The 26,174-nt window shown below is 39.1% G+C and overlaps 1 protein-coding gene across 1 annotated transcript in view; it reads left to right on the plus strand.

Moving 5' to 3' along the window:
* Positions 1 to 514: 514 nt before the first annotated feature.
* Positions 515 to 26,174, plus strand: part of col5a3a (collagen, type V, alpha 3a) — a 39,461-nt gene continuing 13,801 nt past the window's right edge. Inside the window, exons 1-36 of the mRNA XM_017306123.1 lie at positions 515 to 607; positions 1,076 to 1,240; positions 1,572 to 1,785; positions 2,050 to 2,212; positions 7,455 to 7,577; positions 10,002 to 10,397; positions 11,130 to 11,252; positions 11,350 to 11,463; positions 11,558 to 11,611; positions 11,722 to 11,763; positions 12,826 to 12,888; positions 14,442 to 14,516; positions 14,680 to 14,763; positions 14,910 to 14,966; positions 15,259 to 15,312; positions 15,434 to 15,487; positions 15,694 to 15,747; positions 16,264 to 16,317; positions 16,547 to 16,600; positions 17,114 to 17,158; positions 19,250 to 19,303; positions 19,402 to 19,446; positions 19,653 to 19,706; positions 21,230 to 21,274; positions 21,599 to 21,652; positions 22,275 to 22,319; positions 22,628 to 22,681; positions 23,238 to 23,282; positions 23,402 to 23,455; positions 23,557 to 23,664; positions 24,849 to 24,902; positions 25,245 to 25,298; positions 25,405 to 25,449; positions 25,626 to 25,730; positions 25,965 to 26,009; positions 26,107 to 26,160. Of these exons, the coding sequence (XP_017161612.1) occupies positions 523 to 607; positions 1,076 to 1,240; positions 1,572 to 1,785; positions 2,050 to 2,212; positions 7,455 to 7,577; positions 10,002 to 10,397; positions 11,130 to 11,252; positions 11,350 to 11,463; positions 11,558 to 11,611; positions 11,722 to 11,763; positions 12,826 to 12,888; positions 14,442 to 14,516; positions 14,680 to 14,763; positions 14,910 to 14,966; positions 15,259 to 15,312; positions 15,434 to 15,487; positions 15,694 to 15,747; positions 16,264 to 16,317; positions 16,547 to 16,600; positions 17,114 to 17,158; positions 19,250 to 19,303; positions 19,402 to 19,446; positions 19,653 to 19,706; positions 21,230 to 21,274; positions 21,599 to 21,652; positions 22,275 to 22,319; positions 22,628 to 22,681; positions 23,238 to 23,282; positions 23,402 to 23,455; positions 23,557 to 23,664; positions 24,849 to 24,902; positions 25,245 to 25,298; positions 25,405 to 25,449; positions 25,626 to 25,730; positions 25,965 to 26,009; positions 26,107 to 26,160 (2,988 nt within the window). The 5' untranslated portion in view covers positions 515 to 522. The remainder of the gene's footprint in view (positions 608 to 1,075; positions 1,241 to 1,571; positions 1,786 to 2,049; positions 2,213 to 7,454; positions 7,578 to 10,001; positions 10,398 to 11,129; positions 11,253 to 11,349; positions 11,464 to 11,557; positions 11,612 to 11,721; positions 11,764 to 12,825; positions 12,889 to 14,441; positions 14,517 to 14,679; positions 14,764 to 14,909; positions 14,967 to 15,258; positions 15,313 to 15,433; positions 15,488 to 15,693; positions 15,748 to 16,263; positions 16,318 to 16,546; positions 16,601 to 17,113; positions 17,159 to 19,249; positions 19,304 to 19,401; positions 19,447 to 19,652; positions 19,707 to 21,229; positions 21,275 to 21,598; positions 21,653 to 22,274; positions 22,320 to 22,627; positions 22,682 to 23,237; positions 23,283 to 23,401; positions 23,456 to 23,556; positions 23,665 to 24,848; positions 24,903 to 25,244; positions 25,299 to 25,404; positions 25,450 to 25,625; positions 25,731 to 25,964; positions 26,010 to 26,106; positions 26,161 to 26,174) is intronic.

The following is a 26,174-nucleotide window of genomic DNA, read 5'->3' on the forward strand; positions in this document are numbered from 1 at the left end:
GCTCTGATCCTGGCTAATGCTCACGGCAGCACTTTATCAGCAGACATCTAATAACATGAGCACCAGATTGCAAATAAAACACAGGCTCATTGAAAGGAGGGAAGCTGTCGTCTTGAAGGAAGCCCTTATCTGCAGGGGATAAAGTTACTGTAATGAACATTATTTGATCATCTATGGTTCAGAAAATGCATTTAAACAATTGTTATGTTATTGGGCTTGCAAAAAATACAAAATGAAAAAAAAAAAAAAAAAACTCCTTCCTCTATTTGTGGCATGTAAAACTGAGGATGACTGGTTTAGATTCCTCCAAATCAGGGGTGCCCAAAGTTGGTCCTTGAGAGCCGGCATCCTGCATGTTTTAGTTCTCTCCCTGGTTTAACGCACCTGGATCAAATGATGGCTCATTAGAAGCTCTAAGAGGAATATTGACAAGCTGAAAAGGTTTTTACTACCACCAGGGAGAGAACTAAAACGTGCAGGATGCCGGCCCTCGAGGATCGACTTTGAACACCCCTGCTCTAAATGGAATCCAGATGTGTCATTGTTGGCTGGCACAGAGGGATCTGTGCAGGTGTCAGCTGTCAGCTGTACTACCGCAGAATTACAGGTTAGTCTGGATACCACCTCTTATGCTATAATAACATCCACAGAAGCCGGACCACCTGCCACCACATCGCAGGGGACCTCATCTTTTTTTTTGACTCACAGGAAGCAGGGAGGCACCACGCATTAAAACAAGTTACCAGCCACAATAAGTCCTGCTCATTGGACAAGTAACGGCTAGTATTTAGCTGAGCCAGACAAAAAAGCGGGTTGTCGCAAAGGCAGAATTGTAGTTTTGAGCTGACAAGATAAAAGCATTCTCCCGTATGCCAAAATGTTCATTCTGTCTTAAAGTGTTTTGTACATTTTTTTTCATGCAATGTTAGACGGAGGGACAAACAGAAAGCAAGACATCATTTATTAAAGTGTGTTAAGTTGTTTGAAATGGCTGAATTTATGAATTTCCATATTTTCTCAGACTCCTTTATTACCACGGACAGATGGCTCATTTTCTCTTGGTTTCCATTCACAGCTGATCCTGTTGATGTTTTGCGAGTTCTCGGGCTGTCAGAGAACATGGAGGGGGTTTCCTTGGAGGCTGGTTTCTGCACTAGCAGGAGGGGCACGGAGGAGACGGACCTGGCTTACAAGATCAAAAAGATCCAGCTCAGCACTCCCACTAAACAGCTATTCCATGGTACTATCTAGACTTTTTTTTTCCTTCTATATGACAACATAGAGAAAATCCTCTTAAGCCTCTTCAGGCATGGGGTTCTCAATCATTTCCTTTAATGTCTGAAAACATTAAGATGTACAAAATAAGTGGGAATGTTGACTCTGTGAAGCATAATATATGTGACAGGACCTCACCTACTTTCCCCCCTTCTACACTCCGTCTTTTCATGGTTAATATTTTTCATCGTTATGCTTATCCAGGTCCTTGCCAGCAGGTGATGAAATGYGTGCTTCCCTGCTGCGCCCCGCTCTTCATTTCTTAACAACTCTCCTCTCTGCTCCTCCACCTGCAGATTCCACTTTTCCTGAGAATTTCTCCCTGATGGCTACCGTAAGAGCGAAAAAGGGCTCCCAGTTCTTCCTTTTTTCAGTGTATGATGACGGGGGGGTGCAGCAGGTGGGGCTCGAGGTGGGTCGGTCCCCTGTCTTTGTGTACGAAGACCAGCATGGGCAGCCCACTCCACAACAGTATCCTATTTTCAGGAAGATCAACACAGCAGATGGAAAGTGGGTAGTATGAAGGCCTTATCCTTCCTGTTAAATATGACACCAAGTGATCTGACAGAACTAAGCTGTTAGTTTGATTTCATGTGTTAATTCTATTATTCTTAACCAAACTCAACATGAGATTCATAGTCAAATTGTCTTGTCTAAATGCTTTGCAATATATGTTAAAGACTTGGGATAAATTGGACATCTTCTATGGATACAAACAAATAAACTCCTCCTTTAAGACTAACCTGTGTTCATTCTTTCTGGTTGCCGCTTCAGATGGCACAGGATAGCCTACAGCGTTCTCGACAAGACTGTGACCCTTTACTTGGACTGCCAGAAGGTGGAAACTCTGGATCTGCAGCGGGGGGACGATGCCGTGGTCAGCACAGAGGGAGTTGTTGTTTTTGGAACACGGCTGCTGGATGAAGAAGTTTTCGAGGTACGAGATTTTGAAAGAGCGTGAACCACAAAACAGATGAAAACAGTTGATTTCAGGGTCAGACTCATGGTTACTCTATTGCTTTTTTTTTTCTATTATGTTTAGATCTCTTCTCAGCAGATCTGGTTTGGCAGATACTAAGAATAAACAATGTGATTGTATTGTGTGCTGTGACCCTCCATGCAGCAGCAGCTCTGTGTTCTGAGTGAATTTTTGTTGTGGTTTAAACAAAAGAAAATGTCTAAAACTTTACGTCTCTTTTATCTTTGTGTTGCATGTGTGTGGGAAGCTTATTCTTCTGAGGTTATATAGTCTGTATTAGATGACAAGGCTCAGTAGGGGACTTCCTGGTGATCATGCATGACCTATTTTATTCTTTCATTTGGAAACCTCTCAGGGTTGTTTCAAAAAGCAACCAGATGGAATGGAGCTTATCTGAAGTGCTACAAATATATGTGGTTTTAAAAGTGTCAAGTAGTTTAAACAACAGGGATTTAAACTAGTTATTGATACTGTTAGATTACGTGTTCCACTGCACCAGTTTTTAAACAATATTTTAATTGATTTTTTTCTTATATCTACACGGTCCCAGTTTAATTATGGCAAATTKGGATTTGCAACTTCTATTAGTACTGCCACATAGATCCCATTGAACATGATCCACAGTAACTTCTTTCTTCTGGGATTTGTTTTTACATTTTGTCACATTAAAACCATAAAATGACATAAAATAATTTCTAAAAAAAAAAAAAAATACAATTAAAAAAAATACAAAAACAAAAAAACAATATATCTGCATAGGGTAATGGATAATTTGGAAGTGGAAAGGAATCAACACATGCTTTTTAAAAAGTTTTATAAAAAATTAAAAATGACAAAATTGAATCAAGTTCAGACATTGAGGCTTTAAACAATTTGTTAAGATAATTTTGTAGAATGTGGGTGTCGTGAGTTGTTTGTCAATTGCTACTGTAAAGGAACGACTGTGAGAAAAAAAAAATATTGTGTTCGAGAAGGAGAATGGTAACTCGTCCAGTTTAATTTTCATTGCAAAGCCAAAAAATAATACTAGCATTAATTTAAAGATCTGACTTTGCACATGAGGAATCTTGGTAGAGAGACTGTTGCGATAAATAGCTCAATCTCTACTATTTAAGGGATTTCTGCAAAATGAAAGAGGCAGGCTTTTTACATTAACATGAATGGCCACATATGTATTAATATGCAGCAAAGCTCACTTGGGGAGTATCAAATCAGACTCTGAGAGTCTCACCAGTTCCCGTTTTCACTGCTGTAACCTTTACTGTCAGTCATTCTCTGTGCTTCCCATGATAATACTCAACCTTYTCCATTGTCATTCCCAATGAGGCCCAACTAAATCTCTAACCAACAGCATGAAATTGAGATCAGCTCAAGCCCCTTCCCCTTCCATGTCCTCAGGGCTCAGATCCCTCCTAATAGAGTACAGAAGAAAATGGAAGATAGAGAGGCATAAGATAAGATTCTGTGCCTGTTGAAAGGTTTTGTGAATGTGGAGGGGGAGTTTTTTTTTAAATTCTTAGTTGCAAAGACAACAAAGCAATAAAAATTCTTGAAAAAAATTATAGATCAGAATACTTATTTGCAAACAGATTTTTCCTTGCTTGATATGTTTTTATTAGTTTCTTTCTTTTTTTGCATATTGTCTTCTTATGAACTCATAGCTTTTGGGGTTTCTATGCATTGTCAACACTTCATTTGTAACTTTGCCCACAAATTAACATCTTTCCATTTGCGCCCTTATTTAACCTCAGCTGCCTTCACACGCCACGCTGTTCTCACCTCCGTCCCCCTCCCTTGCAGACAGTGACTGTAGCTTTCCAGTTTATGTAATTACTTTAAATCCCACTTGAGAAATGTGTCTCCTTGTGGGCAGCATAAATTTCCCTTTTCAAAAGCAACCAAGGCCTCTTAATTTTTGACTTTGGTCCAAAAACACTCTGATGCCCTAATTTATCATCTTATGCAAAGAGTCATGATGATGATCACATCCGATTTGTGGTTATGACTAATACGTTACAGTCAATCTGTATTATGTTTCATCCAAATCATCCTTTATATCAGTCAATAAACTTTCTGAGGTCAAATATGTATATATAAAAAGAACCAAATTCTAAATTAAAGAACCCYCTTACTGGTCTCTTTGTTTTGGCCTTTTCTTTTGTGTATTTTARATTAAATTGTGCATTCTTTTAATTTTTGTATGCTGTATTTCAGCAGCAGAGTTCTAYATATTGGGTGAGGCTGGTACCACAGGGAGAGAAGTTAAGCAGGCTGACCTCTGGGCCTCTGTTCCCAGGCCCTGGTTCTGGGGAGGTGGCCAATGTTCTGGCCCAGTTCTCCCATCATGGGACCTTAGCGTGGGAGCACGGGGACTGTGGTCCGCCTATTGCTTCCAGATTGCCTACAAACGGTTACAAACTCAGTATTTTTGCTTGGAGTTGCAGTCAAGTAAACATCAATTTGGCCCTGCTGCGTTTTAGTTTTGGCTGCTGTATGCCTCCAGTACACGGACTGTGAAGATAAGATCCAAACCTGGATTGCATTGTTAGGAAATTTTGATCCATTCTGTCTCAGACAGTGCAAGCAATAAGGGAGTTATTGGCCTCGTGTGCTGGGCATGTTGAAACAACTATACAGTGCGTAACGTTGTGTAGCAAATGGGGTGTTTGCACCATAAAAAAAAACTTACTCAAAATGGTTGTCAACCTTTTAGATGTAGCAATTGTTGCAACTTAGGCAAAAATAAAAGTTTAACTCTTGCTATTTTATCCACATATTGTGCAGGAAGGGACTGTTTCCTGATCTGCTTAAGGCATGTCAGAAGGACTCGCTACTCATCCTCACTGAGAGTTCAGTTTCTTCTGATATGGGTGATTATGATYGCAGGCTTTTAGGGAGGCAGTGGATAAAAATAAACAACATAGTGTTTGCCAAAAAAAAAAAAATTGAATGCTAATTCAGATGAGGTGTTTTCATTTTCTGTATGCAATTCCTCCTCAGATGTTCGTGCCTTGTACTAAACAGAGTATGGTGCGCATTAGCTTTATAACTTGTGCTTTTCAAGAGGGGTTAAAAGCACAAGAAAAGTGCAGATGAGAATGTCCTTTGATTTCAAATTGTGATTGGATTAACTTGAATTAGCTCCCATTTGCTTTTCTTTCTTCTTTGTTTCTCACCTTTGAGTGCAATCTTTTTATTTCCTTGGATCTGGCTTGTGGCCAAAGCAGGAAGAATAATTGGATAAGTACTCCTTTTATGTTTGATGYTTTGAAAGCACAACATGCAGTTTGAATAGTCAATCCTRGGTTTATCCTTTTGCTCTGCGGTTAAGACTATGCATGATCATATTTTGCTGACAAAGGTTGTCTTGAGCTRTTTCAGGTGTTGTGAAGCTGTGATGTTATTACTTTGGATGTATTTGACCTGTGGCTGTTAAATMMAGTTAAAGAGATTACAATGGGACATTAATTAAAACAATATCAAGGTTTCAGTCAAATATAATTCATCCCACATTGCTGCCCAGCTGTCCCAGTTTTCCATTTCACCTGACAGTTATGCTTAAAAAGGGTCTGACTCCTTTCATTAATTTAYTGTTGTCAAATAGCAATCAATGTGACCTTTTGACTTTTACTTTTTAACAGTTTCCCAATTATTATTTTACAATTAAATTCAGAAACAAATCTGGATTTCACAGAGCTGTGAAAAAGTATTCATCCCTGATCTCTATCCTCTTTTTAAATTTCTTTTCACACTTAAATCTTTCAGGTCATAAAAAAAAATATTAATGTCAGAACATATAACAAACTGCAGTTTTCAAGTTATTATTTTTTTTATAAAGTACAAAAGGTATCCAAACCAACATAGTATAATGTGTGAAAATGTTATTAGGCCCTAAATCTGATATCTTTGTCACACTTGGTTTAAACAACTGGAATTCATAATTTTTTATGGTTCAATAAAAAAATTGCGTTGGTCTTAATGGAGTCCCATTAAAAGGAACCACATTTTATCACTCTACAAATTCCACGATTGACTTTTGGTGTGAGGCTTGATTGTAAAATGCTTTGTTAGTTTAATGCYTGATGTAGAGAGACGAACAACTTGCAAAAAGTTACAGTTTTGGCGTGTTAGACAGAGCACAAAATATGTGTCAGAATGTTGTGGAGATTGTCAAGATATTTTACAGTAGATGAAACWCCATGGATGCCAGTTTTACCCAGTTTGTTTTCTGCTGTTGAGTCATRAGCACTGAGCTRAACTGAGGCCTGCAGTGCTTTAGGTCAGTGTTTCCAAACCCTGGTCCCCAAGGCACTCGGCCCCGCATGTTTTAGGTGTTTCCTTGCTACAATCAGCTGAATGAAAGCGGGGAAACATTTAAACTATGGTGCCACTCAGCTATGATGTTWGAACTTGAATCTGGATTTGACATCAAATTCAAAGGAAATCATGATTCGTGTGAAATCATGATTTCACACGAATAGAATTTGAGTTTTTCGGTTAGTTAGAATAGCTTAACTATTATTACAAACTATATTTTGTATTTAATCATGATAATTTTCTTGGATATTTGCTCTAATTTGTGTGATGATATGAAACATTTAAGTGCAACAAAACAACAACAATAAAATCCATAACGGAGCAAATACTTTTTTTTTTGCGGTATTTCTTGTAACATTGCTGTATGAAGCATTGACTTTACTATTGTCCTTGATCAATTATTCCTTGAGAAGTAACCAAATGTTCTTTCACAGCATGAATAAAAAATTCTTCTAGTCCTTTAAATGCCACGAAGAATTCAGTAATCTTATAGGGAGATGTTGAGTATGCGGATGCTAAAGCGAGTGGAGCCTGTGGGCTCAGAGCTGCAGGGTGCAGCAGTGCTGTCTTTGTCCATGTTGGTAAATATGCTCTGGCATTATGCCTGGAGGGCACAATGGGAAATTAAAGGTCCTGACAGGGGAGGCGAGAGAAAGCTTTTTGACTGTTTCTTGCACAAAAAAGAACCCCCTCCTGGGGTTATAGGACCACTGTGAGCAATTGTCTGTGTCCATGCTTCACTTTTATCAATCTGACACTTTGATTTAGTCAAATGATTACCAGCCCAGTCTTAAGGTGTTTTGAAAATGGTTCTTCACTTTGTAGCAGTTTTTTTTATAACTTGTTTAAAGAGAGCATACATTTTTTTATTTCTTGATTTCAGGGAGATATTCAGCAGCTGATGGTTGTGGATGACCCCCAGGCTGCTGGCAACTACTGCGTGAACTTCATACCAGATTGTGACTTGGCTTTGCCATACAACAGTCAAACTGTGGGCCAGCAGGAGGTCAGTACTGCAAGAGACCTAGCAATGCTAATCAGAAAAAGCTATGCTTACACAGTTTAGCTCTAGATTAATTTCACATATTTGCAAGATTTGCAAGGAAAAGAGCCCAAATGTATCACTTACACTTTGGTAAATATCTAGATGTGCGTCTCATGAAATTACCACTTCAAACTTTATGCTACTTTTGGTATTTCAAATGTCTGACTTTTAAATCTTAGTAAACGTCTTGAGATTTTCCGTTCACAATGTCAGAGAATGTCTATTGCAAATATATGCTTTTGTTCATGGAAAATTCTACTTTTTCTTTTGCAAGTTTACAACTTTTTCATATCAGAGAATATCCAAGTTCTTTCCAGTAAACTGAAATTAATCTAGAAATTTTTGTTTGAACTAAATTTTTATCTCGTAACACCCATTAGTGAAATATGAAAGTTTTTTTTTGTTTTTTTTTTTACATTTTGCACTGTATTTGGAATTTTCTGTATTATCAACTTCTTTTACTGGATGCTTAGAGATCATGATTTTTATAATATGGTCTAAGAGACACTGCAGGCTTCTGATTATTGCATCTGACTCCAAGTCCCCTTGGCTATTGAAAAGGGTTTGGTGACTCCTGCATATCATAAAACTACTCAAAAAAGTATTAGCTTACTAATAGACACAGTTGTGTGTTGCAAAGGGTGTCTGCAAAGAGACTGTACTGAGATAAAGAGGGAATACACCAGCTGTTGAGGCTTGTTTTGAAACACAGCCAGCATGGAAGCATTTCTAATATCAGGTGCACTTTTGGCAGCTCACACTCTCACACTAAAACACAAAAACACGAAAGGAAAGCCAAAAAGAACATACATCCGACCACACATCTGTACAGCACGCCAGAAGCAAATGACTCAACAGCTCATTCTTTCCTCAAGGCATGTAAAAAAAAAAAAAGATTCTATCAGGGATAAAAATGATTATATATGGTTTCTGGTGATAAATGAAAGAGGTACGGGGAAAGGACGCAGCTGCGCATGTGGACGGGTTCCAGGAAGCACATAGTTTTAATTCAGCTCATGTTTTGTACACAGAAATAATTAAATAAATGAATGGCGCACAATGCGGCTGATCATCGATGAAGGAATGAAGGATGAGGCCATCTTGGAAGTCACACAGCTGCCTTTCATAGACGTACAGCTGAATGAGAAGCTCTTAATCCAGAGCGTGTCAACATCTCTCACCAGACTGACCTACTTCCCATCACACTCTCACTCACTGCCCATGTTTACCAGCGGATCTAAATCGTGTCACATTTCACAGGTTTTGCCTTCCGCAGCATTTTCAGGCAGAGGCCGTTCAGATAAGTGACATGCATCATAGCTCTCTCAGTAAAGGGACACACTTTTTCAGGAACAAAGATAGTTTTAACATTTGTTGGATCATACACAAAGTATTTGAAAGTAACCCTCTGCATATGATGATGATAAATATAAACTTTAGCACATATTTTTCGCACTACAGAAACGAGCTTCAGAGGGCTTCATTGAATGTAATGTGACGGACCAACTTAAAGTGGAGCAGAAATTGGCAGAGGAAGAAAAACTATGAAAAGCTTTTTTTTTTTTTCTTTACAGATAAAATCTGAAGATTTGTTGTGCATTTGTATTCAGAGGCACTGAGTCAGCAGCAACTCCTTTTTGCTGCTATAATAACTCAAGTCTTTTGGGTGTGTGCCTCCACTGCACTCGGCCCTCTCTTTTGGAAGGTAGATCAAACTCAGTCAGTTCAGAACTCTGAACATCAAATTTTGCAAGTCTTTATTCAGATCTAGCACTAGGTTTTAATTGTGTCATTCCAAAACATGACTCCAATACTTCGATCTAAACCACGCCATTGTTTAGTGTCGTCGTCCTGCTGGAAGAAGACAAACCTTCAGGTTTCTCGTTCTCGTTATCATGTTCCACAATGAGAATGGTGATGTGCAGTCAAACTTTTCTTCCGCAAATAGCTCTTCATGATGATCAAAAAGTTAAATTTTAGTCTCATTTARCCAGAACACATCATTCCACATGTTAGCTGTATGGCTTGTGGGGAAATGCAAACAGGACTTCTTATGGTTTCCTTTAAACAATAGCTTTCTTTTTGCAACTCTTTGTAAAGGTCAGATTTATGGAGTGAATGACTAATAGTTTTTATATCAACAGATTTCYTGTTTCTACCTGACCTTTAAATCTCTTCTTCAAAAGTTACCACGAGAGTTTTTCTATTTTTGTTTCTCTGGTTGTTTTAGTAAGTTTGCAGGTTAATAAGTTGTTCCATAAGCTTTTCATCAACAAACGATGGAATGAACAGAGCTCTGTTGTGTTTTTATTTACCGTACTATTTGCTTTTGTTTTTCCATTTTCCACTTTTGCTTCTGCTCTGCATTTCAACATTTGGTAATAGAGCTCCCATCTTGAGTTGATGCAAAGTGGCCAACCAACTGAACCAAGTAAGCGCTCTAAGAAGGACAGGAGAGGCAAAAAAAACAAAAAGAAGAGGGACAAAAACTCTAAAGGAAAACGCAAAGGCAAGGGAAAGGGCAAGAAGGGGTCCAGAAAGAGGAAGCATGAAGAGAAGGGTMCAGAGGAAGACTTTCACAGAGTAACTACGCCTGCTGAGTTTCAGCCACAGGAACCTTTCCAGCCCACAGAACTACCACAAACTGAGGGCGACTTTGAAACTCTTCTCCCCATTGACCAAACCACCACGGTGATGCCAACGCATAAACCCGACTTCGTCCCTGAGGGCCCCACCTTGGTGCCGCCTAGTACACTGCCTGTATCAAAGCTTATCAAGGAGGTAGACAAATCTATCAGTAGATGTTATCCACTCTAATACCCTCCAACCATTTGTGGTTCTAACCAGACACTGCCCTTCTAACCGTAGCGAACACCTCTTCCTCTTCTTATCACTCGAGTTGCTTATCACAACTAACCAGCACCGTCCTACTCATCACCTAATCTTCATCCAGCAAATTCGGGTACTGCATCCTAATTAACAACAGCAACAAAAAAAAAATGTGTTTCCTCTTTACTGAATGTCTATTTGTAATTTTGGAAAACACACAGAAGCAAATCTAAAATTTCTTCTGGGCAATTACGTATCTTAAAGTTCAGTCAAAATGAATTCTGTGCTTGGATGGCGGCTAATTAAGAACATGCCACAATGACTCGTGATAATACTACCAGGTTTTAACTTCTCTCTCTAATAAAAAAAAAAAAAAATTGTATGACTCCTCCATGTTTGTTACTTCCAGTTTGTCAAGTGACGTTATCCTGTTCCCACTGTTTTCTGTCAGTCTCTACCAGTTGTCACATGAATCTGATCAGCTAATTACACTTCTGTGTTGTAATTAACTGCACACCTGTGTCTCAGTTATCCAACCCATTTTAATGAAATCACCCTTTCTCCCTAACATCCATTGTTCTTTAAAGATTTGCCTTCGCAGGGAGCCACTGCGTCTCTCAGAGAGGTCTCAGTGCTCTCTGGTTTGCCTTCATGATGACTCATTTGAAACTGTGTGCTGGCCAGCAGGAAATCACAGCAGTGAACACACCTCTGGTGGTGGAGTATGAAGATGACGTTTATGGAGATTTACATGAAGACCTCTCGGTTTCTACGGTGACTGTGGTTCCGAATATTACTGATTACGAGGTAGGACGAATCACACAAAACGCAATAAAGTGGGCGACTTCACGTCAGAATAAAAACGCTGATGAACTCATTCACTAACAAGTTTCTAATGTTTCAGCATATTCTTGAATACGAAGATTTTTTGAACGACACACAGTATGAGGAATATGAAATATATGAAGATGACTTTGACTTTGCAGAGCGGGAAAGAGCTGAGACACTGGATGTTGAGGTAAATCTGGCGCTTAAATTGGAAAGTTCTGGTTTCTCTCTTGCTTCCTTTGATTCATTTGTAGGAATTTGTATCTATTGTTTCTTCACTACAGGCTATACTCAGAGCGGAGAAAGGCCAGAAAGGAGAACCAGCTATTATTGAACCGGTAAGCTGCTAGAGGGTWCAATTTAATAGTACAGCAGTTCCAGTTATGTGTGCAAGTGAAGAATATTGTATTTTCCGAATCTGCATTACATGCAGTTTGTTTGYTTCTAGGGTTTCTCAGTGGAAGGGCCCCCAGGTCCACCAGGCCCAGAGGTAAGACACAGACATTAAACAACTGCATCAAAGTGATTATAACTTAATGACAAATCAAAATATGTTTTACATAAAAATGCATTAAAAAAAATATCATTAAGGAGGAAGGAATACAGCAAGTCAATGAATCGATGTAATCTGTTGAGGTTTTTTTTTTAACACTTTTTAAACTGATTTGAATAATAAAYTACATTGAAATCRCAGCCGGATGCGTGGGATCAGTTGAAATGTATGTGACATTGAACTGAAATGTCCTCCAAGACAATAATTTGTTGTTAATTATTGCTATARAAATAAGCTGAATTGAATTAAAAAGTTCAAATATTTCATAAAATCTTTAACTTATTATATATACTTTTTGCACACAGGGATTTATTTCAAACTACTTCAACAGAGGAGCTCTAAAATGTTCTGTTGGACAGCTGTGCTGACATTGGGCTTAATGAAATATAGTGGACCAACACCTGCAGAGTGCMTGGCTCCACAAATAATCACAGACTGTGGAAATGTCACACCGAGCACCTCAACCCTCTTGTATTTTGTGTATCTCCACTCTTCCTCTAGACTCTGGGACCTTAATTTACAAATTAAATTCAACATTTCACTTAMGATTTTACTGGAATTGTAAACAGCTGAGCAACAAACTCGGATAAGGTGTTTCTGTTGTTGTCTGTGGTTGAGGTGTGGCTMATGAGACCTATATATTTTACTTGTCTTATGCAACACTGTAGTGCTCTGAGAAATAGCTGTCTGGTTTTTGTTAGTTGAAAAACAAAATTATTAGAAATAAATGCTTGAAATGTTTAGCTATTTGTGTGATGAATCTTTATGATACATCACTTTTTAAATTGAATTCCAGAAATACATTAACATTAAACTTAAATTCATTGAGGTGCACTTGCACAGATTGTGAGGAAATCGGTGCAACATCGTAAACTAGCTGAGCAGGAGAATTTTACAGCTTTTTTTTAAGCACTTGGAGAATCAAAAACATTTATTGTTCAAGTAAAGTTTATGTTACAACACAGCCATGTACTGTACAAAATAATGTTCTGTTTACAGGGACTTCCTGGGCCAGCTGGACCAACAGGCCCTCCAGGACCCAGGGGAGATCCAGGTGATCTGGTGAGTGTGGCTCACAGTTCTGTGACAAATCAGAGATTGKAGGACACAGTTGTTTACAGCGATTTGAGATTCACCTTTTACTGGAGGGACTAATAAACTTAACTTGACTGTCTTATTCTGTAACTAGAATAAATTAGGACAGCAAGTTATTGACATTAAATCTGTGACTGGAATACAAATACTACATATTTTCTGTTTTATCATTGTGACTTAAGATAACTGAATAAACTGAACTTAGTTTGGTTGAAGGTCAGTTCATCTTCATCACACTCAGGAATACTGGCCCTTATCAGTGTGAGCTCATTGTCACCATACTTAGCTWAGCTACTGTTAACTTAAAAACAGGGACATTTTTGAAACGTTTATTGCTATTTTATGCAACTTGAGAAGGAAGTTGCATAAAGCAAGAAGAGGAAGGAAAATATCCATAAAAAGATATTTTGACTGTTGGTAATTTAAAAACTCCCTGAAATTAAGTCCTAACAGTCCAAACTCTGTGGTAGCGTTAGCCACAGCATGCACTCCATTCTGAACAGTTCTTAAGTGTTTAATGCAAAAACACCACATACATGTATAAGATACTTACAACATGGCCGGCTCCGCTCTTTTTCGAATGGGCTGTAGGGCTTGGTCAGGGGTTTGTTTCCTCTAAACTGGTGGTGAAAGCAGCTSCATCCAGAATCTCCTTTTCAGCTCAGGTCCTGGAAACAAAAGCAATGGTTAGCAGTAGCAATGTGGGTCTCACACAGGCTAGCTTGAAAGTTGGGATGTCTTCTTAGATCTTGTTTACATCGGCAAACCCACGGGAGAAGAGTAGCAGCCAACATCGACTGGGGAACCTGTAACTCCAAGGTTCTGTTTGCAAAAATTCAATGGATGACAGAAAACAATTTTGTATCCAAAGCTCCTGGATAAAGAGTCTGCCCTCCCCAAGTGAAGAAAGGGGGTTTGTGTGCTGTCTCCCCAATATATATTTTTTACTTGACATATTATCCAAAGCATATCTTTTTCTAAATTGTTAAAGAGGTAGCTGAAAATGAATGAGTCCATAATCACAAATATTTTTTCCGTTACTCAATTTTGTTATATGACAAAATACACATCTTACACTAATCTATTACTTCAGAGGTCAAATGGGCAGATTCTTGCATGTATTTTTTTTTTTCGAAAAAGAAGCTAACACAGGCCTGTCCACTTAAAACCTCAGAGAAATAACTATCATGACACACAACATCATTTYCTTATCTCCCACACCAGTTTCTGTGCATGAATACAAATGAGCAGTCACTGAAATCTAGGCTGTTCAGATCTGCATTGGCAGATGGGACGAAACATCTGTTAAAGTGAGCTCGTTTCCAGCCATGTCCTTACATTCATTTCCTGGAGATTTAACCTAACTCTGAGCAGTATTTGCCAAATTCTATCCGCGAGATTAGGAAGGTCTGTCCCTTATATAGTATCACATGCATAATTACTTTCTGTTTTCAGAAGATAGTTGGCTCCCCGTAACAGGAGGCACAATCACTGACSCTTTTCCCGTCCTCTTGTTTTAGGGTCCCCAGGGACGCCCTGGTCTTCCTGGGGTTGATGGGATCCCGGGTCCTCCAGGAACCCTGCTGATGCTGCCAGTAAGATCTTTGTTGCACACCAAAATGCATGGGAAAACACACACATCTTTTTTCCCTTAATGTTTTATATTGGCATGACCACAAGGGGGGGCTGTGTGACTAAGCTTCATTTACATTTGGGAATTCAGCATTGGGACTTTACTTCTCCTTTCACTGCCAACAGTTCCACTTTGGAGGGGATTCACAGAAGGGGCCGGTAGTGTCTCCCCAAGAGGCACAGGCACAAGCTATCCTGCAACAAACCAAGGTTCCCCCTCACTGGTGTCATAATAAAAGATCACTGATAATCACATTGTCATTTTTGCTAAATTTTGATAGTTTCTTTCCATATGAAATTTGAAGTATTTTCTTTGGCTTAATGTGACATAAAAGATAAATATGTTTTTCTTTCAGCTGTCACTCAAGGGGCCTCCAGGTCCACTGGGTCTTACAGGGCGACCAGGTCCAGTGGTAAGTGACTCAGATCAAATTTAAACCAAACCCCAATGCCTTGCCTATTTTCTAACATTAAGGGTGCAAGATTTTTTTTCTCCACCTTCAAACTCTAGGTGGAGAGACAGATAGTATTTCTATGACAGATAGAAATACTATCTGTCATTGTATTTCTAACCCCGACAAAATACACRCTCACTGATTGCTTATCTTTATGTCTGAAAACCTGTAGGTGTATAAGTCACATTTTTTCTTAACGGGGGTTAATTTTTTGATTGTTGTGAATGGGAACATATGTTTCATTTTGTAGGGTCTTCCAGGTCCATCCGGGCTCAAAGGAGACCGTGGAGACAACGGCCCCACTGTACTGTTTTCTCTACACTTCCATTATACAGTTTTTCTCAGAATATCAATTTTGTTTTGTCTTCTTGCCTCCCCTTTTTCACTCTTTTCCATTTGCTTTATCCCCTGCATCTCTTACATAGGGACCCCGTGGGTTGCCTGGATCCCCTGGAATTAATGGAAAGTCAGGCAAGAGGGTAAGATATCTAGAGTACTGAAGGTGCTCTCAGATGATATATTTCCTATCTGGATATTGTGATCAAAACAGTGATCACAATATATCTAGAGTACTGAAGGTGCTCTCAGATGATATATTTCCTATCTGGATATTGTGATCAAAACAGTGCAAAATGTGCTGATAAAAAAAAAAGAACCTACATTAACTGGATTAAGTTTCTTATAGGGACGTTCAGGTGTGGTTGGAGGCCGTGGRACTCCTGGTGAAACAGGTGAAAAGGTAAATAATACCACAACGCAATAGCAGCAGATGCTATTAAAGTGCGATGCCCAATCAACTCACTTAATAATGTCAACGTTAATTAATTTTATTGGTCCTCATTAGCCTTGAATTCAGCAACATCACACGTTTAAGCAGTGAGGTATTTTAACAGTAGCCAGCAATCTCCGTTGGCTAGTGTAAGCCTTTTGGTATCGACCAGCCCCGAGCCTATAACGTGTTATTGACAACCAGGCACCTCAACACATAACAGCTGCAGGAAGAGCTTAGTAAATAAATCAGCCTCCCTTGATGGTGGTTCTGGCTGAACGAGGTCTTTATCAGTCAAAGCAGCGTTTTAGCTGACCTGCTGCTAGTCTCAAAGCACCCTCTCCTTCTTTGACACACACTCCAAGCAGACGAATCTGCCAGGGGAGACTGTTAAGACAATTCTGCTAATGTTTACACACTGCCGAATGTGTTTGTGTTTTCCAGGGTTTAAAGCATTTGTTTCTTTTTTTTTTTTTTACGTCTCAGGGTGACAGGGGTTTTGACGGCCTGCCAGGTCTCCCAGGAAACAAGGGACACATGGTGAGCTTTGTTTGCTATTTTGACATTGTTGCTGTTTTCATTTAGTCTTTAAATATGAACTCATTAACATGTCATGCATAAATACTTTATAAATCCTAAGGTGAATGTTTATTTAGTAATTATGATGATTTTTTTTATGACAGGAAACATATGTTTACTAAAAGGAAACATAATGAGCTATTTCTGCTAGAGCAAAAAAAATATAATAATAAATGCTTCTATTTTGTAGGGGGACAGAGGAAGGCCTGGTCCTTATGGGCCTGTTGGAGAGTCAGGAGAGAAGGTGAGTGCACTAAAGTTTTCATAATATACTTGCCACAAACAATAAAAAAATATGATTCTTTATCTCATTTTGATGTTTTTTTTAATCTCAACATCAAAATGGAAAACCTTTCCTGATCAATAAATCAATTTGATAAACCATTTAGATGGGAAAATCATCCCAGATCTAAGCAGGCTTAGATTAAATACAGTCATAGACTCTTGCTCTATTAACTCTTCTTTGTTGGCTGGAGTTCATTCAGCACAAAGGCTCACAAAACGCATAAAATCTGGCTGGTGCATCTCTGATATAAGCTTTAAAAAATGAAAGCTAGCAGCTCAGGCAGCACAGAGCTAACCTGTGATGAAGGCCGAGTAGCTTTGAGAGGACGGGTAGTCGTTGCTTGAAGATCGTTTTCTGTCCCACAGCAAATTTCTTTAATGAACTGATTCCATGGAAATAAATGTTCTCAAACTAGAGGCTAAACTGAAGAGTTGCATTGGATTTAATCATTTTATTTCCCTTTTGTTCTAGGGATCTGATGGACCTGTGGGACCAAGAGGTCAACCAGGTGAACCAGTGAGTATTCAGATGTATTTTTTTTTATCTCAGATCATGCGGACAGCTCACTACAGCAGACCCTCACGTGATTTTGGTTCTCTTCTTGATACATACTCTGCTTTTTCTCTTTAAGATTTTTTCAGGTCTTTTTTGTGGAATTTAAAGACCACAAAAAAGACCTGCTGAATCCAACTGCACAAAATAAGATCTTATTCCTGTGTGAAGCCAAATTTATGATTTCTTCATTTGCAACAAGTCGTTCAGTTTGACTTGTCAGTACCTTTAATCTAAAAGTGTCAAGGCCTTTGTTTTTTTTTTTTTAGGTTATTAGGGCAATTTTTGCCCAGTCTCTTTCTTATTGTTGAAGCATGAGCATCGTCCTTACCCAATCAGGAGCGAAGTGCTTTGTGATGGTGATCCAGGTTCTTTAGTGGTCTTTTGGAGTAAATTTAGTTGGCCAACTACTCCTAGGAAGATTCATCACCATTTAAAACTTTTCTATTTGTGCATAATGGCTCTTATGCCTTGTTTCCACTGATCATTCGTGTGGTTCGGAGCGTTACTTTATGGTTCGCCGTATAAGGAAAGAATTTCCACCACCAGATGGATTCTCACCAGAGAGCCGGGAGTAAAACCCAAAGGGCTAACGTGGCATTATACCAGTATTGGTAGGTCTCGTGTTTGCTGCAACCAGTGATGTTTTTCTGTCTCCCAAACAATATACTCTGTTGTGTGATGCTAGTAGCTCCTCCCTAACCATAACCAGCTTTTTAAAAGCTGCAGTTGGTTTTCGATTTAACAAGGGGTGCAATTTGCTATTCATATGACCAGATTGGTTTGAATAACTTTTTTCCATTAATACATAGACACTATTCAAAATTGGAAAGAGAACTTGTCAGAAAACTTTATATTATAGTAAGATAGATGTGTGTTGATTGATAAGTTATAAAATATTTAAAATAAATGTGACATAGCCACAGTTGCTCATATAGCAGACAGTAATTATTGTAAAATACTCTGCAACAACTTTTTTTTTTTTCATCATATATGGTAGGAAGGTAAAGGATAACAAATCTCCAAAATGTGACTACTCCAGCACAGAAGCAAAAGGTTGCATGTTTTGGTCACCAGGTCTTCATAACAACAGTTCATTTGATGGCTCTTATACAAATCTATCCGTGGTGTCAGTCATCATTTCATAGGTCGCTATATCAAGGATTAAAACAAAAATACGAATAACTTCCCCACTTTTCCACTGTGGAGACCGTGACTATSAAAAGAAATCCGTTTGATTTGCCCTGCACTCCGTTTTACATTTAGAATCTGTCATCAAGATTCTCACTGTTTTCTGTGAACAATCCAGGAAACTGACAGCCTTCCAGCAGACCAAAAGTTCACACCACTTTTGTAGAAGCCATTGTTTGGGGCATCTGCTGTGAAAACTGGTTAATTGGTTACGACTCGCTTCTATCTTTCTCTCAGTAGGTAGGGTTAGAGCTCAGCAGGGTTTTGTCTCTCCAAATGGATCTCTCAGTGCTTGAGGAAATAGAGCTGCCATGTACCATGTAAGGGAGAGTCTGATAAACCACAGAAACATTGGGAAGGAATGGTCTGTTTTGAAGAGAGACAGGGAGTGATAGGAAAAAGAATAACAGCGGGAGACAAATAGAGGACGGAAATGCGGTCGGTGGTGAATGAGATGAGATAGACGGAGCAAGCAAAGAGAGAGTTTCAGCAAGGTAAAAGACAAAATCCTGGCCTGAATGATTATATTTCCATATCAATCACTTCCCAGGAGATCACAGATGTGGCTTTGGAACAGGTGGCTTGGCCAGCCTACAAAGAGGGAGGCTGAAACAGATCACACACACACACACACACACACACACAAAAGAAACAGATCACACAAGGACAAACCAGGGAGTTCAGGCTTCATGGCAGGCACATACGAAAATGACATGTTCAGTCACAGAAATACATAGTCGAYGTTTTGCTGTCCTTACATTTGGCCCCTCTCCTTAGTCCTGATTTGTGGTTTAGTATTCCACTCTTGTGAAGCCAGATCATGACTCCAGGTTAGCTTCTGAATATTTGCTGCTTTTTCTCCAGGGTCCTCGTGGTCTTGTTGGGTCAAGGGGGCCACCTGGCCAACCTGGCCAAATGGTAAGAGAAATCATAACCACTAATTATTTTATAGTAAATAATATTTCTGGAAACTGCAGTATCTAAAAATAAAAATTTTAATGTGTCTATTTTATCAGGGGATTAGTGGAATTGATGGAGTCCAAGGATCAAAAGGCAACCTGGTCAGTCTTTCTGCTTCGCTTCAGAATATGTATCAGTTCTTTGTGGTTAAATGTGAAACAATGCAAGAGATTTGTTTAACAGTTAAGTACAAAAACATATGTCAAAGTGTAATTCCCTGATGAAACAGAAATGTTTTTATTTAATACAGGACATAAAAAAAGAACATCTACATACAAAGTATGCTCACTGTGGTATCTGTTATTAGGGTCCGCCTGGAGAAATAGGACCCCCAGGTCAACAAGGAAATCCAGGAGTTCAGGTACAAACAAAGGCTTTTCATTCAGTTTACATATTTCATAAATCCTCTGAAATATCACAGCACTAGTAACAGATGCAGCTGAGACCAGATGTTTACATAGAATGCATAAAAAGCCACAGGAAATCGTTTTCACTATTTGATTGTAATAAACATCTTCTGTTTTAGGTCAGTAAGGACGAGCTTCTTTTTTAATTTGATTAATTTCAGAATTATTTAATTTTATTACTTTGTTCAAACTTTGAAGTTTTCCTACATTATCAGTATGCCTTTAAACTATTTGGGAAAAGCTTCACGATGATGCCATATACATCATAGTGTAATTTACAACATTTGAGTTAGGATGTGTACCTGTGGATGTATTTGAAATCAACAACTCAAACACACTGTTTCTTTGCGGGACGGCATGCGAAAATCAAAAGAAATCAACCAAGATATCAGGAAGAGAACAGCAGTCTGGTTCATCCTTGGTACAATTTCCAAGTAGCCTGAAAGTGTCACGTTTATCTTTTCAAGCAATCATATGTAAGTACAAACACCATAGGTGCTATCGTACTACTCACAAAAGACATGTTCTGCATCTCAGAGATTGGCATGCTTTAGTGTAAGACGCCGTTATCAACTACAGATCAAAAGCAAAGCTGAAACTAATGACAGAGTCATTATCCACAGTGTAATGAGTCCTACAATGACCCGGGCTGGAACGGCCACTAAGTGTGGAATAAGCTGCAAAAACAGCATTAAAAAGTCATATTCCGGTTTGCAAATGCAATCAGTTTCTACCATGTTTTAACTTCAGGATGTAAAAGTTTGGGCAGGAATGTGTCTTCAAAATGAACAATAGCTTTCAATCTGCCTTTTTATAAAATTGGTTTCAGGACAATAAAGTCAATGTTTTGGAAAAGCCCTGATCTCGCTCTCAGGGAAATTTATGTTCAGGGCTGAAAAGCAGTGTGTGAGCAAACCTGACTCAGCAACGGATTGCTCTGTAAGGAGGAGTGACCAAACATTAAAGATACTGAAAACATTTGAAGCAAGTCATGTAGTTTAAGACAATCCCACCAGATATTAATGGAATGTATGCACATATTTCTGAATAAAAAATGTGGTTGTTTGCAAATAGCAATAATTGTAACAATCCTAAATGAAGTAATGCTGGAAATGTTTCTTATCAAATGTTGTTGGAAAAAAAATTATTTCTTATACAGTGCATGGAAATACCTAATTCATAACATTTTATACTTTCTTACATCCGGAGTTGTTTGTTTTTTAAAGTGTGCTTTGACAAAACAGTTACTTTCTCTGGAAGTTGAGAGGTTGTTTGTCCTTTATGCCAGTTAATGATCCAAGTTAAGCAAATTGGAAACTTATTTACCTTTTCATATATTAACATTTTCACCACCATTGTTTACTCAGATATCCTACCCAGACACAATCATAAAGTGAACATTTAAGCAGCACTTTGACTCCTAAACATTTTGAAATCAGGTATCACCTAATCCGATTGTTGCTTCGCTTGATTTCAGGGGTTTCCTGGCCCTCAGGGTCCTATTGGATTGCCAGGAGAAAAGGTAGGTTACATGCCTCCAAGTTGATTTACGAAATAAAGCTATGACCTCTCAACCCCTGTCATTCCACACCCAGGGGAAGCAGAACAGTATGACCAACCACTTCTAGCTAGAATTCTGAAGAAAAAGGGACCTAGACAGAAAATCAATACTCAGCAAACAGACAAAGACATTTAAGACTGAAGAAAGCCAATGTTATTGAAGCAAGAAGTGGAAAAGAAATAAAATACTCTCCTAAGTATGATATGTAACCTGCCCAGTGGTAAATTGGTCCCTTACGTATATCTCAACTGGTTTAGTATTCTTTACTGCCCATGTTTGTTGCAGGGTCCCCAGGGTAAAGACGGGATCCAGGGCCTACCAGGCGTTGATGGTCCTCCTGTAAGTAAGCACTGGTAAACAAATATATGAAGGTACTTGCAGAGCTGTGAGAAAGTGCCTGGCCCTTTACAGATTTCTTTGTCCCATACTAACCCAAGTAAATGCAAAAAGTAGTTTGTAAATGATAATTTCAGTGAATTATTTCTCAAAGCACAACACAAAGCATTCATGAAACCCAAGTCTCAAGGTCATATGATTGCAATTTGCCTTCAAATAATAATTTTATTATCATATTTTTAGTAGAGCTAGTATGCTCTATATATTGCGACATGGCCAAACACTATAAGATACATGAACTGTATGCTAGGTAGCAAATGTTGTAAGCTGATCCAGCGCAGCATGGCATTTGAAACGACTACAGATCTTCTTGCAGGGAGGCTTTTCTCATAACAAGGAATTAATTTTCCGTTGCAGTCAAACACATTTGTATGAGCGTCACATATTGCCCTTTCCATTGTTCCTGCAGAGCTTTGTGACAGAATGATACTTCATAATGATTTCTTACTTTCAGTGACACCTTCTCATTTGTTAGTTGCATTCACAAAATTCTGTTATGAAGAGATATGAAATGATGCATCACTAGCAGTGATCATACAATGTACAATCCATCTCTCTGCTTTAGGGTCACCCGGGAAGAGAGGGACCCCCAGGAGAAAAAGGCGTCCAAGTGGGTAACTGCATGTCTGAGGCTCATCTGCCGTGGTGYTGTAGGGAGATTTTAAAGCGACCAAATCATTCATTTTTTCCGGTCTGCTGTAACGGTGCATTCAGTCACAATGAGGCGTGTCATTACGACCACTCTCTTCCAGTAATGTCATCATCTTTATTAAAGTATTAGCCCATTAGAGGCAGTGCTGTGCACTCAGAAACATTTGCAATTTCTCTGACCTTAAAAGATGGAACATGGTGACATTAAAACACCATTTCATTTTTTATTTAAAAAAAAAAAAAAAGGGATTTTTTTTTTGTATGTAGGGTTTACCTGGCTCCCAGGGACCTGTTGGCTACCCAGGCAGCCGTGGAGTCAAGGTAAGGCATAAATTGTCCATGATCTCTGATGTTCACTGATATGTTTACTCCCTCTGCTGTTTCTTCTGTCCACATGTCTGCCATTGATGGACAAGCTGTTAGTGTCAATAAGTGACAGCTGACTGGTGGAGGAAGAGTTCCTCAGTTCTCAAGGGACTTCTATCAACAGAGCGGAGAGCACTGGATGTTTAGGAGAAACGAGCAGGGCTGAGATGTCACGAGTCTATTTTGAGCAAATGAAATTAATTTCTTCTTACTGTTTGATTGTGTGAATTGTAAACAACAGTTTGGCTCAACTGTCTTTAGGGCTTGCTGTACTTTGCTGTAGAATGGCTGTGATAAATATAAGAGATCATTGAGATTAAAAAAAGCAACACTGTCATATCAAGAGAAAATCAACAGATTAATTCTTAATAATTAAATGTCTTAGACTGAGTATATTATTCAAATAAAAATTAAACCAAGATCCCAAATTAGGTCGATAGTATGTATATTCTTCAGAATTTGATTGTGATTCTTGTCTTGTTATAATTATATTCCTTGTTGTTTTCCMCAGGGAGCAGATGGGGTTAGAGGTCTGAAGGGGAGCAAGGGAGAAAAAGTGAGAACATTCAATCATTTTTTTTTTGACTGTAAATTGTGGCCGACTTCTCAAACTGTATTGCAATGATGAGATGTAAACGCTGTCACTACTTGTCACCTCTCCTTGATGAATGTTAGGGAGAAGATGGCTTTCCAGGAGCAAAGGGTGACATGGGTATTAAAGGAGACAGGGTGAGAATCCCATCTAATTGCAACACTCATTGCGACTTTYCAGCAGCTACTTGCAGAGACAASAATTATCCCTCATTCTTCCTCACATWTTTGGACTTTAGGGGGATAATGGTGCTCCTGGTCCTCGTGGAGAAGATGGACCAGAAGGACCAAAAGGCCAGTCTGGACCTGTCGGAGATGTGGGAACGCCTGGCATAGCAGGGGAGAAGGTATGTGTTTTTTGTTGTTTGTTTTTTTTACATTTCTGCTAGACCGATTGTTGTGCACTGCTCCTTGGACACCTCTCCCCTGAACTGTGGAGTTCAACAAGGCTYGATTCTGGCCCCATTATTATCTTCTTTTCACATTCTTCCTCTTGATAGCACTATTCAGTTTGTTTTTTTTTCTGATTGTTCTTATCGCATCTAAGCTGATGAGATCCAAATTTCTCTCTCTTTCAAAAGACACCAGCTGGAGAATTTCTCCATCCTTGCCCAGTGTTTGTCACACATTAGTGACCAGTCATTTTCTGGTTTTCACATTTTCCACATATGCTTCTCAKAGCACTTCTGAAGGTCACAGCAGACTGGTGCAGAGTGGAGACGCATGCAGTGTAAAGCCAAAGATACACAGCTGGTGTCCGATTTTTCATGGTCTATTCAGAAAAATCGGATCATGATTTTTTTCTGATTTCCCGCCTGACATGTAGGCATTACATTGAAGGCTCCTACTTGACAATCCATCAATGCGCCACWATACMGTATTCGTGCAACAGTAAATACCAGAAATCCCACCAGCGTAAACAGAAGCTGGTCCAGCAGTAAACAGAAAGCTGTAGCTGATTGCTGTTTCACTCTTTCATTTTTTTTCTGTACTTCTGAGGTCTTACTTTTTTTGTGAGGAAAATATTTTAGTTTATGTTTTCCCCAAAGCGGACATGTTTTACTTTGCCACTGTGGCTCACTTCCTGTCTCATTCCCATCGCTGCACWGCTCCAAACAAAATGCACCTCCGGTTCTTCTTGGTCAGACAGTCAGAGACTCAGTGAATCGTGACCGCTCTGCTACGCCTCGTTGACTTTAACATGGTCTAATTGCTGCGTATGCCATCTGACCCTATTTTCCATCAGATTGGATTCCAAAACGTATCTGGTGGGTTCAGGGTKAGAGGTGTTAAAAGGTGTCGTTTTGAGATTTTGTCAGAAATATGTTTATTCCATAAGTTATTTTATTTCAAATGTCCATTGTGAGATTATGGCACTGCAAAAATCTGTAAATTATTTCCTTCTACTGAMACCCCTTCTAAATATTTAGATTGGAGAGTGCCATTTTTGTYGTCCTTTGCTGTGAGAAAAGTGCTGAACAAACCTTTTTTTCACTCCTCGTGTTTATCTCATGTCTTTCYCTCTTTCCAGGGTAAACTTGGGGTGCCTGGTCTGCCCGGTTACCCCGGACGACAAGGTCCTAAGGTGATTTTACATTAAGGAGCTATTACCATCAGTCAATGCACTCTCAGTCCCTCTATCAGAGCTTTAGGCTGCTATAGATATGTGCCTTTGCWAGTCTGTTTCCTGTCTTATTAAAAATAAAGTATGATAAATGGCATATTCAGAAAGACTATTTTATTTATAGTTCATTAGTGACATCTATTCATTACATGTTGATGAATGATGTATTTAAGGCTGTGTTGGGCTCATGGATTAGATTTGCTTTAATTTGATACAGTGGTTAATTATAAGTTAATGAGACATTGGGGATGACGTATGATAAATGGAGCGCTAAGGCTGATTAACTTCCACTTGTGTCTTCAGGGATCACTTGGCTTCCCTGGTGTGACCGGATCCCTCGGAGAAAAAGGAAGAAGGGTAAATATTACCCCAGCATTTTAGTCGATATCACATCGCATGCAGCTCCATGTTGCTGATAAATAATCATGTAAGTGATAAATAACTGTTGACCTTTACAATGCAGGGTCCTGCCGGTCAGTCGGGTTCTGGGGGTCAAAGAGGTCCTAATGTAAGAACGCTAAGTATRCGTACAATGTTTATGTCTAAGTAGGTGCCACARGGTAATTACACGTTGTGGTAGTGACTTGAACCAGCAGATCTCTTTTTGGTTTTCAGATAATTAGATATTTATCTTCCACCTCTAGACATACATGCACTAATAAGACAGATGCTTGTTTTCCAAAGGGATCCCGGGGGGGAAGAGGAGCAAAGGGGCCGACTGGAAAGCCTGGAGAAAAGGTGAGCTTCGTGGCATACAAACACAGACATGCACTTGCAGTTATACATACATAAACACACCTGGCTGCCTCATAAAGTATGGATGAATGCGTCGACCGTGATGGAGCGGGTTGTTGCTTTTCACTTCTAGATGACAGGCCATCTGGCATAGTGAAAACATGYTGTCTGGCAGGGGGTGCTTCAGTCTACGTTCTCACATAGGAGAGTTAAACAGAAAAAGAAATATTTAAGCGAATGACGTTAAACTGAGTTTCTGTCTTATGTTTTGCTTTTTCCTCCTGGAAGGGATSTGCTGGACAAGACGGTCCTCCAGGATCTCCCGGAGAACAGGTGAAGATTTATTTATTGGATGAAACTGACTGCAAATAATCTGTAGGCTGATAAACYTTTTGGAAAGGGAGTTTGACAAACTGTGTTCTTGTTTTAGGGTCCTCAAGGGCCACAGGGTCAAAACGGAGAAACGGGACCTAAAGGACCCAATGTGAGTGGGTTAAG

Source organism: Poecilia reticulata, linkage group LG8, assembly GCF_000633615.1.
Source record: "Poecilia reticulata strain Guanapo linkage group LG8, Guppy_female_1.0+MT, whole genome shotgun sequence".
Lineage (NCBI taxonomy): Eukaryota > Metazoa > Chordata > Actinopteri > Cyprinodontiformes > Poeciliidae > Poecilia > Poecilia reticulata.